The sequence below is a fragment of the Bos grunniens genome, chromosome 8, assembly GCF_055505025.1.
Source record: "Bos grunniens cultivar Pamir isolate PY7600 chromosome 8, Bosgru_T2T1.0, whole genome shotgun sequence".
Lineage (NCBI taxonomy): Eukaryota > Metazoa > Chordata > Mammalia > Artiodactyla > Bovidae > Bos > Bos grunniens.
This window is the reverse complement of record NC_141172.1, coordinates 81,498,358-81,512,797: the sequence shown is the minus strand read 5'-3', so window position 1 is coordinate 81,512,797 and position 14,440 is coordinate 81,498,358. Positions and strand designations below refer to the sequence as shown.

At 40.4% G+C, this 14,440-nt stretch overlaps 1 protein-coding gene across 39 annotated transcripts in view; it reads left to right on the top strand.

The window, feature by feature from the left end:
* Positions 1–14,440, top strand: part of FANCC (FA complementation group C) — a 348,443-nt gene that overhangs the window by 134,918 nt on the left and 199,085 nt on the right. For 33 of the 39 annotated variants that reach the window (XR_015170188.1, XR_015170187.1, XM_086416983.1 and 30 more), the window contains 2 exons: positions 2,178–2,262; positions 12,438–12,532. Coding sequence is in view for 31 of the 39 variants with exons in the window: in XM_086416983.1 (XP_086273109.1) it covers positions 2,178–2,262; positions 12,438–12,532 (180 nt within the window). In the remaining 8 variants the exon portion in view is untranslated. The remainder of the gene's footprint in view (positions 1–2,177; positions 2,263–12,437; positions 12,533–14,440) is intronic. The other 6 variants (XM_086416995.1, XM_086416994.1, XM_086416993.1 and 3 more) reach the window with 1 other exon arrangement.

The following is a 14,440-nucleotide window of genomic DNA, read 5'->3' as shown; positions in this document are numbered from 1 at the left end:
TCCCACCAACAGTGTAAGAGGGTTCCCTTTTCTCCACACCCTCTCCAGCACTTATTATTTGTAGACTTTTGGATCGCGGCCATTCTGACTGCTGTGAAATGGTATCTCATAGTGGTTTTGATTTGCATTTCTCTGATAATGAGTGATGTTGAGCATCTTTTCATGTGTTTGTTAGCCATCTGTATGTCTTCTTTGGAGAAATGTCTATTTAGTCCTTTGGCCCATTTTTTGATTGGGTCATTTATTTTTCTGGAGTTGAGCTGTAGGAGTTGCTTGTATATTTTTGAGATTAGTTGTTTGTCAGTTGCTTCATTTGCTATTATTTTCTCCCATTCTGAAGGCTGTCTTTTCACCTTGCTAATAGTTTCCTTTGATGTGCAGAAGCTTTTAAGGTTAATTAGGTCCCATTTGTTTATTTTTGCTTTTATTTCCAATTCAGCTTTCTTCATAGTCCAACTCTCACATCCATATATGACTACTGGAAAAACCATAGCCTTGACCAGATGGACCTTTGTTGGCAAAGTAATGTCTCTGCTTTTGAATATGCTATCTAGGTTGGTCATAACTTTCCTTCCAAGGAGTAAGCGTCTTTTAATTTCATGGCTGCAATCATCATCTGCAGTGATTTTGGAGCCCCCCAAAATAAAGTCTGACTCTGTTTCCACTGTTTCCCCATCTATTTCCCATGAAGTGATGGGACCAGATGCCATGATCTTCGTTTTCTGAATGTTGAGTTTTAAGCCAGCTTTTTCACTCTCCACTTTCACTTTCATCAAGAGGCTTTTTAGTTCCTCTTCACTTTCTGCCATAAGGGTGGTGTCATCTGCATAACTGAGGTTATTGATATTTCTCCCGGCAATCTTAATTCCAGCTTGTGCTTCCTCCAGCCCAGCGTTTCTCATGATGTACTCTGCGTGTTCATCACCCATAATTTTTTTGCTGTTAAGCAGTCTTTGTTATTTTTTAATAAAGTGGCCTTTCTTGACTTAAATATGAGTAAAATAAAGTTAATTCTGCAACAAAATTGATTTTTACCTAAACTTGCTATAATTCTTAGTTTTAGTGAGCTGGTTTAAGGATAAAGTATATAGATTTAAAGGTAAATTGTCCAGGCCAGAATACTGGAGTGAGTTCAGTTCAGTTCAGTTCAGTTGCTCAGTCGTGTCCTTCTCTTTGCCACCCCATGGACCACACCATGCCAGGCTTCCCTGTCCCTCACCAACTCCCAGAGTTTACCCAAACTCATGTCCATTGAGTTGGTGATGCCACCCAACCATCTCATCTTCTGTCGTCCCCTTCTCCTCCTGCCTTCAATCTTTCCCAGCATCAGGGTCTTTTCAAATGAGTCAGCTCTTCGCATCAGGTGGCCAAAGTATGGGAGTTTCAGCTTCAACATCAGTCCTTCCAATGAACACTCAGAACTGATCTCCTTTAGGATGGACTGGTTGGATCTCCTTGCAGTCCAAGGGACTCTCAAGAGTCTTCTCCAATACCACAGTTCAAAAGCATCAATTCCTTGGCGCCCAGCTTTCTTTATAGTCCAACTCTCATATCCATACATGACTACTGGAAAAACCATAGCCTTGACTAGATGGACCTTTGTTGACAAAGTAATGTCTCTGCTTTTTAATATGCTGTTTAGGTTGGTCATAACTTTTCTTCCAAGGAGTAAGCATCTTTTCATTTCATGAGCTGTACCCTTCTCCAGGGGATCTTCCCAATCCAGGGATCGAACCCGGGTCTCTCATATTGCAGGCAGATTCTTTACCAGCTGAGCCACAAGGGAAGCCCAAGAATACTGAAGTGGATAGCCTATACCTTCTCCAGCATGTCTTCCCAATCCAGGAATCGAAGTGGGGTCTCTTGCATTGCAGGTGGATTCTTTACCAACTTAGCTCTCAGGGAAGCCCAAAATAAAGTTAATTTTGCAACAAAATTGATTTTCCTAAACTTGCTGTAATTCTTAGTTTTAGTAAGCTGGTTTAAGGATAAAGTATGGTGATTGCTTGTTAAACTTTTTTAGAATTATTTACTTAAAGTTCTTCTCTAATCTGTTTTTCACCTATTTTTGTAAAATACACATGAAATAAGAAGCATTCAAGTTCTCTCAACCTATATTCACTATTTTTGAGTTGTGTAGTGTCCTTCTACTGACCAAATATAATTTTCTTTTATAGGATTCAAATGCAATCATTGAAAGATTCCCCACAATTTGCCAGCTGTTGGCAAAATCTTGCTGGAGTCCTTTTATCTTAGCTTACGGTAAGAATCCGAAGCGTGTCCTCTAAAAATCCAATCTTTTAATGATAATTTTAATCTTTGCATTGTTTAACAGCATTCAGAGCTTTAAATGATAAGCATTTCTCTTATTTTTCATGAAACAACTTATCAAATATATTCCTTGTTCTTTTACAAAGATGGGATTCTTTATTGTTGTCCATATATGTTTGTGTACATGTGTATGGATACACACACACACAGATGTGTAGGAGAATAGAAAGTCTTGAATTAGACAGCAGATGCTCCCGGATGATTCTTGCAGCCTCATTTTTTAATTCAGTATAAAATGATTATAGTGAAATAATTTCGTTTCACAATTTAATATTAACTCATGTGCTCTTTTCCATGTGTAAAATTCTTTAGTGTCTGAATCCTGCCTTGGCTCTGCCATTATTTAGGGAACACATTTTGGTTTTATCCAAGGTTAGGAGGAATTTGAAGACACTTTGAGGGAGGTGTCCCTTCACTGACCTCCTACCTACCTGTCTAGCCACATTTCCTGTTGCAATATCATGTGCCTTGTAGCTAGGTTAAATTAGTAACAGTGTTTGATGTCTGGGCCTGTGACATGCAGTTCTTTTTGCCTGGAACTTTGTTGTCATCTCAAATCCTCAAAACTTCTTTGAAATAGCTTTGCTAGGACTCAGTTAGGAACCTTCCTTAGTGTATCCACAGTTGCCAGCATCTCCCTTAATTATAACTCTTACTATACTGCTTTATAATTATTGGCTTGCCTGTCTAATGTCCTGGAAGACTGAACATCGCAGGAAATGTGGTTTTTGTTCTCTTGGTTTTCACAGAGCTTAGCATAGGGTGGAGTAGGCATATCTGAAAGTGTACATAGAGATTTAATGTCTTGATTTGACTATGTTGTTAGCTAATAGAATCTTTACTTTTCATGTTTTTAAAAGTAAAAAACTAATTGCCTAATATAATGATGCTGTGTGCTCAGTTGTGTCTGACCCCATGGACTATAGCCTGCCAGGCTCCCCTGTACTTGGAATCTTCCCACTAAAAATACTGAAGTGCGTTGCCATTTCCTCCTCTGGAGGATCTTCCCAACCCAGGGGTTGAACCCACATCTCCTACATCTATGGGTAAGATATACCCATCTGAATGCAGAGTTCCAAAGAATAGCAAGGACAGATAAGAAAGCCTTCTCAGTGATCAGTGCAAAGAAATAGAGGAAAACAATAGAATGGGAAAGACTAGAGATCTCTTCAAGAAAATTAGAGATATCAAGGGAACATTTCATGCAAAGATGGGCTCAATAAAGGACAGGAATGGTATGGACCTAACAGAAGCAAAAGATATTAAGAAGAGGTGGCAAGAATACACAGAAGAACTATACAGAAAGATCTTCATGAGCCAGATAACCACAATGGTGTGATCATTGACCTGGAGCCAGCTATCCTAGAGTGTGAAGTCAAGTAGGCCTTCAGAAGCATTATTACGAACAAAGCTAGTGGAGATGATGGAATTCCAGTTAAGCTGTTTCCAATCCCAAAAGATGATGCTGTGAAAGTGCTGCACTCAATATGCCAGCAAATTTGGAAAACTCAGCAGTGGCCACAGGACTGGAGAAGCTCAGTTTTCATTCCAATCCCAAAGAAAGAATGCTCAAACTACCACACAATTGCATTCATCTCACATGCTAGCAATTTTGAGAATGCTCAAAATTCTCCAAGCCAGGCTTCAATAGTACATGAACCTTGAACTTCTAGATGTTCAAGCTGGAATTAGAAAAGGCAGAGGAATTAGAGAGAAAACATCCGATGGATCATCAAAAAAGCAAGAGAGTTCCAGAAAAACATCTACTTCTGCTTTATTGACTATGTCAAAGCCTTTGACTGTGTGGATCACAACAAACTGGATAATTCTTCAAGAGATGGGATTACCAGACTGCTTTACCTGCCTCCTGAGAAATCTGTATGCAGGTCAAGAAGCAGCAGTTAGAACCAGACATGGAAGAACAGACTGGTTCCAAATTGAGAAAGGAGTATATCAAGGTTGTATATTGTCACCCTGCTTATTTAACTTAGATGCAGAGTTCATCATGCAAAATGCCAGGCTGGATGAAGCACAAGCTGGAATCAAGATTTCCAGAAGTATCAATAACCTCAGATACACAGATGATGCCACATTTATGGCAGAAAGTGAAGAAGAACTAAAGAGCCTCTTGATGAAAGTGAAAGAGGAGAGTGAAAAAGTTGGCTTAAAACTCAACATTCAAAAAACGAAGATCATGGCACCTGGTCCTATCACTTCATGGCTGATAGATGGAGAAACAGTGGAAACGGAGGCAGGCTTTATTTTTTTGGGCTCCAAAATCACTGCAGCTAGCAACTGCAGCCATGAAATGAAAAGAAACTTGCTCCTTGGAAGAAAACTGATGACCAACCTACATAGCATATTAAAAAGCAGAGACATTACTTTGCCAGCAAAGGTCCGTCTAGTCAAAGCTGTGGTTTTTCCAGTAGTCATTCATGTATAGATGTGAGAGCTGGACTACAAAAAAAACTAAGTGCCGAAGAATTGATGCTTTTGAACTGTGGTGTTGGAGAAGACTCTTGAGAATCCATTGGATTGCAAACAGATCTAACCAGTCTGTCCTAAAGGAAATCAGTCCTGAATATTCATTGGAAGGACTGATGCTGAAACCAAAACTCCAATACTTTGGCCACCTGATGTGAAGAACTGACTCATTTGAAAAGACCCTGATGCTGGGAAAGATTGAAGGCAGGGGGATAAGGGGATGAGAGAGGATGAGATAGTTGGATGCATCACTGACTCAATGGACATGAGTTTGAGCAAGCTCTGGGAGTTGGTGATGGACAGGGAAGTCTGGCGTGCTGCATTCCTTGGGGGCGCAAAGAGTCAGACATGACTGAGCAACTGAAGTGAACAGAACTGGTACATCTTTTGAATTGGCAGATGGATTCTCTACCACTGAGCTACCTAGGAAGTCCCCATAATGGTAATGGAATCAAAAATAAAATGAATATTCCCCTTTCATGTTTTAGAGAATTATATAATATCTCTGTCCTCGCCTGTTATAAGTAATTATAAGAAGATTGAACTTGATGGGGAAGGGACAGCATTTGCATTTACTTCCATGAACGTACATGTGTTGGTACAGTATGTATACTCACATTCATTCACTTTACCACCGTCTTCATCTGTTGTTTTTCTTCTTCACTTACACTCTTCTTGCTTCCCCGTCTCCCTTGGGTTGACTCTTCCTCCCTTGAGTTGACTCTTAGCTTTTTCAAATTCTTGATCTAAAATGGCAAAGGCATCACTGTATTTGTGTACCAGGGCCATGCCTGTCCTAAATTTATATATTTCAACTCAGCTAGTGTTTCTTAAAAACTTTTGACCAGAAATACATTTTCTGTACACGTGTATATATGTGTAGATACGGTTACACACACACACACACACACATTTCATGAAAATATGCTTACTTTAATTACCTGCAATTCGTATTCACAATACCATTTTAATGGTTTTCATGACCCCAAACTCATTTTACAATCCATCAACGGATCATGACCAAAAGTTTGAAAATCATTGAGCTAGGCCATTGGTGGCAAGAGAAAGGAAAAGAAACTCTTGAATTTCCTCCATTTAAAGGCATAATTCATTGTTAGATACTTCATGAATTGAATAACCACTTTTTAGCAAAAGGAAATAATATGTCCTTTAAGTGTACCTAGTGGTGAGGAACTAAAAGCCTCTTAATGAAGGTGAGAAGGAGAATGAAAAAATTGGTTTAAAACTCAACATTAAGAAAACTAAGATCATGGCATCTGGTCCCACCGCTTCATGGCAAACAGAAGGGGAAAAAGTTGAAACACTGGCTTTATTTTCTTGGGCTCCAAAATCACTGCTGCTGCTGCTAAGTCACTTCAGTTGTGTTCAACTCTGTGTGACCCCATAGACGGCAGCCCACTAGGCTCCCCTGTCTCTGGGATTCTCCAGGCAAGAACACTGGAGTGGGTTGCTATTTCCTTCTCCAATGCATGAAAGTGAAAAGTGAAAGTGAAGTCACTCAGTTGTGTCTGACTCTTAGCGACCCCATGGACTGCAGCCTACCAGGCTCCTCTGTCCATGGGATTTTCCAAGCAAGAGTACTGGAGTAGGTTGCCATCGCCTTCTCCCCAAAATCACTGCAGATGGTATGAAATTAAAAGACCTTAGAAGAAAAGCTCTGACAAACCTAGACTGCATAGTATAAAGTAGAGACTTCACTTTGCTGACAAAGGTCCATATAGTCAGAGCTATGGTTTTGCTGATAATCATGTACAAATGTGAGAGTTGGACCATAAAGACGGCTGAGCATCAAAGAGTTCATCAAGAGTGCTGAAGAATACTCTTGAGAGTCCCTTGGACTGCAAAGTGATCAAACCAGTCAAACGGAAATCAACCCTGAATATTCATTGTAAGGTCTGATGCTGAAACTGAAGCTCCAATACTTTGGCCACCTGACGCGAAAAGCTGAGTCTGGAAAAAGACCCTGATGCTGGGAAAGATTGAGGGCAGGAGGAGAAGGGGACGACAGAGGATGAGATGGTTCGATAGCATCGTGACTCAATGGACATAAATTTGAGGAAGCTCTAGGAGATAGTGAAGGACGACAGAGCCTGGCTTGCTGCTGTCCATGGGGTTGCAAAGATCTGGACACAACTTAGCAACTGAACAACGGCAGCAGTGGATATAGGACATATCCTTAATTCAGAAATGTTAATATGTTAAAAAGTTTGGGTTGTAGAATTGAAGTAAAATGAGCAGCGTTGCTCACTTGGTATTGAGCACTGTTCTCTACGGATTGCATAGTGGGTCTGATTGAATTCATGATAGGTTTGCAGGATAGGTATTTATGGATTACTATAGATATGCCACTTTTCTCAGAATACAGAACTAATAAAATTCAAGATTTGACTCCTCTAAAGCCTACATTTTTGTAATGATCTGTTCCTGCAGATCATACGACTGTGGTTGAAATGTTCCAGTCCTGGCTTTACCATGAGCTAGCTTCATGTGAATGTATATATTCACTATTCTTTTTAAAAACAGCAAGCCTTAGGAAAACATGGCTCACAATTTCTGCACCCAAGGAGCTTCTGGTTAGGGAAAAAAGAGACCTAAGTAGGTCAGCCAGACTCAGGATGATGGTTGGTGCTGTGGAGCTTTGCATGAATTGCTGAGGGGAAGGAGAGTTTCACAGGGGAGGTTTTGTGGGGACTAGCTCTTGAAGGACAGTAGATGAGATGGGATTTTCTAAGGCAAGCCACCCAGCTCACTGGATCTCCGATTCTTTATGTGTGAACGTGAGAGGCTGTACTGATTTATCCCTGTGGCCTTAAACTTGTGTCTGTCTGTGATCTCTCCTTAGCACCTAATCTCCATTACTTTGGCCCCTCTGACAACCAGAAGCAAATTCTCCATCTCTGTTTAAATGCTTATGTTACCTTTTGAATTGCCCATTAAATTTTAATTTCTTGAATTGCCCATTAAATTTCAGTTTCCTGCTTGAAGTACCCATTTGGTGTCAAGCTCCTGGAGACTGACAGGCAGAGAACTCCATGAGTGATCAAATCTTGGCTATGTTGCCACTGTTGTTTGACTCGCTGGGCACTTTCTTCCAGGAAAGTATCTCTTCTTATGATTTCATAATATCAAAATTACCTTTGAAATACAATACAAAATAAACAATTTCCATCAAGGAAAGAAGTAAGTTTCCCTTAATGGTAAGTGAAAATAAGATCAGAAATAAGGATAATAAAGAAGGAGGAGGGATTTGAAAATTAAAAGACACAAAGAGAAGAGAAAAATTAGATAATAGAAAGGGAGAAAACGCCTTTTATTCAGTGGTGTTCTCTGTGTAAAATTACTGCCTTCACCTTAGAGTTCTGGCTGGTAGGTTCTAACTCTGCCCTCATGATTCACATATTAATATCATAACTGTAGCCTCTTCTGGGAGAAGGCAATGGCACCCCACTCCAGTACTCTTGCCTGGAAAATCCCATAGACGGAGGAGCCTGGTAGGCCGAGGTCCATGGGGTTGCTAAGAGTCGGACACGACTGAGCGACTTCACTTTCACTTTTCACTTTCATGCATTGGAGAAGGAAATGGCAACCCATTCCAGTGTTCTTTCCTGGAGAAGCCCAGGGACAGGGGAACCTGGTGGGCTGCCGTCTATGGGGTCGCACAGAGTGGGACACGACTGAAGTGACTTAGCAGCAGTAGCAGCAGCAGCCTCTTTTACTCACGCTTTTTGTAATGCTCAAAATTCTCCAAGCCAGGCTTCAGCAATAAGTGAACCGTGAACTTCCAGATGTTCAAGCTGGTTTTAGAAAAGGCAGAGGAACCAGAGATCAAATTGCCAACATCCGCTGGGTCATGGAAAAAGCAAGAGAGTTTCAGAAAAACATCTATTTCTGCTTTATTGACTATGCCAAAGCCTTTGACTGTGTGCATCACAATCAACTGTGGAAAATTCTGAAAGAGATGGGAATACCAGACCACCTGACCTGCCTCTTGAGAAACGTATATGCAGGTCAGGAGGCAACAGTTAGAACTGGACATGGAACAACAGACTGGTTCCAAATAGGAAAGGAGTATGTCAAGGTTGTATACTGTCACCCTGCTTATTTAACTTATATGCAGAGTACATCATGAGAAACGCTGGACTGGAAGAAACACAAGCTGGAATCAAGACTGCCGGAAGAAATATCAATAACCTCAGATATGCAGATGACACCACCCTTATGGCAGAAAGTGAAGAGGAACTCAAAAGCCTCTTGATGAAAGTGAAAGTGGAGAGTGAAAAAGTTGGCTTAAAACTCAACATTCAGAAAACGAAGATCATGGCATCTGGTCCCATCACTTCATGGGAAATAGATGGGGAAACAGTGGAAACAGTGTCAGACTTTATTTTTCTGGGCTCCAAAATCACTGCAGATGGTGACTGCAGCCATGAAATTAAAAGACGCTTACTCCTTGGAAGGAAAGTTATGACCAACCTAGATAGCATATTCAAAAGCAGAGACATTACTTTGCCAACAAAGGTCCATCTAGTCAAGGCTATGGTTTTTCCAGTGGTCTTGTATGGATGTGAGAGTTGGACTGTGAAGAAAGCTGAGCACCAAAGAATTGATGCTTTTGTACTGTGGTGTTGGAGAAGACTCTTGAGAGTCCCTTGGACTGCAAGGAGATCCAGCCAGTCCATTCTGAAGGAGATCAGCCCTGGGAGTTCTTTGGAAGGACTGATGCTAAAGCTGAAACTCCAGTACTTTGGCCACCTCATGCGAAGAGTTGACTCACTGGAAAAGACCCTGATGCTGGGAGGGATTGGGGGCAGGAGGAGAAGGGGACTATAGAGGATGAGATGGCCGGATGGCATCACTAACTCGATGGACGTGACTCTGAGTGAGCTCTGGGAGTTGGTGATGGACAGGGAGGCCTGGCATGCTGTGATTCATGGGGTTGCAAAGAGTTGGACACAACTGAGCGACTGAACTCACCTGAGAGTTTGCCTTCAAACTTGGCAACTGAAAACAATAAATATTTATTGTCTAAAAATATGCTGCTGTCAGTTTGAAACTATAGAATTAATTTAGCTTTCATTTAGACTTTCAGTTCAAGATATCAAAAAATAAAATAATTGGGTGACAAATATATGTTAGTATATTCCTTTCCCCTACACTAATTTTTAGAATGCAGATTTGCACTGATGACTGCCCACATGATGAATCCCAGGCAATTTTCTATCCCCAGTGCCCTAGCCCTGGTACCTGAGCCTCCAGGGAGGAACCTGACAGATGCCATCCCCTGTGGACAGTGCTGGTGGCATTCATGAATAACAAGTGGTGGCTTTCATTTTTAAGTCTCTAAAGCAAAGTAAGCTCATTAATAGTACATTTCAGTGCATTGATTCTGGGCAAAAAAGGCACCTCCTTAAGGCTGGTTGAAAGTTATTCTGGCTCTTCTTGTTGAGAGAAAAGTAAAAAATAATACACTTGTTGAAATAAATGTGCAGAGTCACTTAATACCTGGGGAAAGATCTCATTTTTTGGATTTTTTAGATTTGTGCTTTATCGCTAACATTTTCATTCTTCCTCTTTTTTCTTTTTATTGGTGAAGTCTGATTTTTTGGAAATGCTTCCCATTGGGTTGCATTCTCTTTAACACAGGAAGTTGCTTGCATAAGCCTATCAATAGATGTATTATCACACTTGTGACATGCAGATAGTTATAATTTCTTCGGATTTTTAAAACAGTACAACAGATTTTAATCAATGGCATTGGTTCAGCCTGAAGAACTCTAGAATCTTCAGAGGGTAAATAACATGATTCTTGCAATAAACTGATTTCAGGCAAGCTAGTGATGGTATTTGAGCTCATAAAAACTAGGAAAAATATGAATATCTCTCAGGATAACTCCTGGTAAAGTTTGTTCAGAAATGTTAGTTATTAGAAGAGCATAGGCTTATGAATGTTTATGGGGGGGGGTGGCGAGATGGGTTTAAAATTAGTATCAGAGTCCTTTGATGTGTGGTAGAAAATGCAGAGGTAGCTTACTATAGTTTGTGTTCTCCTTATTTCTTGTTAAGAAGCCATCAGAAATGCTCTGTTTATGAAATTGCAGTTGATAACAAAGTAAAGAGCATCAGGTGATCTGCAGAGGTGTGATTACAGGTGCTGGGTTTCCTCAGCCTCAGCTCCATGGCCTTGTGGTAGAGTCCACAGTAGCTTGGCTCTAGTTCAGATACTGACATCTTCAGTTTTTAGGCCTCGTTTTTGCTTTCCAGTTGTGTTCTAAAATCTCCAACTTGAATGGACTTAGTTGCCAAAGGAGAAAAGAGAAAATGGCTTACCAAATAGATGTGCTGTCCACATAGAAGATTTCAAAGGTCGACATTGTTATCACATATTTAGTAAAGTTTTACGCTTTAGAGTAAAGCATTAGTGATCTCAGGTGGCCTCAGCTTGCAAAAGCTTGGAGGGGGACTTGGGTTTCCAGCCAGAGACTGAGGCTGGGTTGTGGCGGTAAAAGCCCCAGATTCCTAGCCACTAGACCAGTGGTTAGTGACAAGGGCCCTGGCCCTTCAGCTTCGCAGAAAAGGATTCCCACAATGACAGAAAGTGGTGAAACAAAGTATTTATTAAGAGGGGGAAAAAGTACAGTTGTGTGGATAGACACACAGGCAGACTCAGAGGGAGAATCCCTGAGTGCGTCCTTGTGGCAGTTTGAATTACTTTTGTGGGGCATTTCTTCCGTTTTTCCTTTGGCCAGTCATTTTGATTTACCTGGTTCACGGTCCGTGTTTGGTCTATCTCAGGATCCTCTCGGGTGTGCACACACTTCTTAGCCAAGGTAGATTTTACTGAAAAGGTGTCTGGGTGGGGAACATCCTTTAATACAACTCTCCTTTGACCTCTGAGGAGCCTTTTCTTCAAGTGTGAGGTCAGGGAGGTCTCCTGACTTTGAGAATAAGAAATATGTGGACTGGGCAAGGCCCAGCCTTCTCCCTTAATTGTCCTGGTATCCACAAGGAATGAACCTCCAGTTGCTTTACTCTGAGAAGGAGCCCATCTACCTCCTGCCTCATGAGGAGCATGTGAAAGGCTTCTGTTTTGTCCAAACCATCTGGTATTGAAAAGAATGTTTTTTAAAACAATTCTTTGTGTTAAATTTATTTCTAACAAGTGAAGGTATTTTGGCCAATTAGATTAAATCAGAAATATTGACTACCACTCATAGCAGTGATGTTGCCTTAAAAAGGTTGAAATTACTAATGGTTTGAAAATAAAATAAAGAACTGATCTTGAAAATAAAAAGGACTGATTCTCTTAGTTCCTTCCATCTTTCTCTTTTGGCTTTAAAAATTGCTTCTGTGACAGAAAAGGAATTGACCACACAAAGGCTAAGCATAAGTAATCCTTGAACCCAAGAAGGAAAAAAAAACCCACAAAATTAAGTTTCACACATGATCCCGGATGCTTGTTCAGTGAACTTCGTAGTTTGTGATTTTTCTAAAACATTTATAATAAATGTGTTTCCTTTAAATATAATGTTTACAGATTTTATACTGATTATCTTTTCTTTCTATTTTATCAAGCCTACTTATTTTAACCTTCATTTCTGCAGATGAAAGCCCCAAAATCCTAATATGGTGCTTGTGTTGTCTGATTAAGAAAGATCCACAGAATTCTAGAGAATCAAAACTTAATTCCTGGACACGGGTAAGTGTACAAAAGCCCTGTACTGCTTTAAATTCAACTGATTATTTAAAAATGCTGCTTTGATAGTCTAGAAACTTTCAAACACATCCTTCACTGTTACATTATCTTGCTGGTTATAAAGTTTTTCAAGAGATTTCATTTTTGTTTGATTGTGACTTCCGTATGAGATAGATCCTCAGGGTGAACCTCCCTATGCCTACAAAAGCTAATTTTGAGCAGTTTTAGAAAGTTGCTCTTAGGTAATTGAAAGAATGTACTCTCTTTCCTTCTATGATAGCAACTGTTTCTTCCTACCAACCTACATTAAATACTTATATAATTCCTCTTCAGATACTTCTATGCCTCTCTCAGAATGCATTCCATACTAAAACTGAATTTTGTAAGTACCCTGGGAGCACTTTATTTTGTGTCCTAAAGTTGGTACTCTGGTCAGTGTGCTCAGACTAGCATCTGGTACTGATTGGCTGTTGCTGCAAACACCGTCAAATCAGTTACCCAACCATGCTAGTTCAGGTAGCTGACAGCTTCCTGAATTCCCGCTGTCTGTTTCTGCTTTCTTTTGAATGATGGGCACAAAGAGGAGAATTTTGTAAAGCTGTGCTTAGCTGCCCTCACCACCAGTAACTTGGCTGTTCTTTCTTACCTCTTGCTGTCCTGCTGCAGTAACCCCAAGGACTTACATGAATGTCAAACTCCACTTCCTATGCATATGGTCCAGATTAGCTGCTTAGTATTATGAAATCACCCACCCAAATTAACGCACATGGTTTTGTCTGACTGGTGATATCATTCCATTCACTGCTTTTTACCATTCCTTTGTTTTATACAAAGTGGCTGGCAGAGATAACAAAGACAGTGTATTTTTTGTTAGATTAAAAGGAGAATTGGAAGAACGGTAAGAAGTGAAAAGGATTGAGTGAGGGAAGGGAAAAAAATGCACCTTTTAATTGGAAAGAAAGTTAATGTTAAGAGCTAAAGAAAGGAACTGATAAATAGAATTAGGGAAGAAAAGATCCGAAAAACAGGCCATAGAGGTAGAATAACATATTTAGTTTTTAAATTTTTTAATCATTGCTTTTGTTGAGTGTTTGCTCTCTTAATGATTATTTAGGACATATATTTTTATTGGCTAGCTCATTCAGTCCTGGAATAGGCCATCTAATAAAGTATTTTTAGAGTGATCAGGTTCAGTTCAGTTCAGTCACTCAGTCATCTGACTCTTTGCGACCCCATGAACTGCAGCACATCAGGCCTCCCTGTCCATCACCAACTCCCAGAGTCTACCCAAACCCATGTCCATTGAGTCAGTGATGCCATCCAGCCATCTCATCCTCTGTCATCCCCTTCTCCTCCTGCCCTCAATCTTTCCCAGCATCAGGGTCTTTTTCAGTGAGTCAGGTCTTCGCATCAGGTGGCCAAAGTATTGGAGTTTCAGCTTCAACATCAGTCCTTCCAATGAACACCCAGGACTGATCTCCTTTAGGATGGACTGGTTGGATCTCCTCACAGTCCAGGGGACTCTCAAGAGTCTTCTCCAATACCACAGTTCAAAAGCATCAATTCTTCTGCACTCAGCTTTCTTTATAGTCCAACTTTCACATCCGTACATGACCACTGGAAAAACCATAGCCTTGACTAGATGGACCTTTGTTGGCAAAGTAATGTCTCTGCTTTTTAATATGCTGTCTAGGTTGGTCATAACTTTCCTTCCAAGGAGTAAGCGTCTTTTAATTTCATGGCTGCAATCACCATCTGCAGTGATCAGGTTAACTTTCTTCATTTAACTAGTGATTATATTAGCCTAGTTTTGAATTTTTAGCCTTGCAGTTTATTCTGTAGGTTTCCCTTATTTAATTTTATGTCCATTTAATAAATACATACTCATTAAGAATAGCCCAGGCAGGTAAA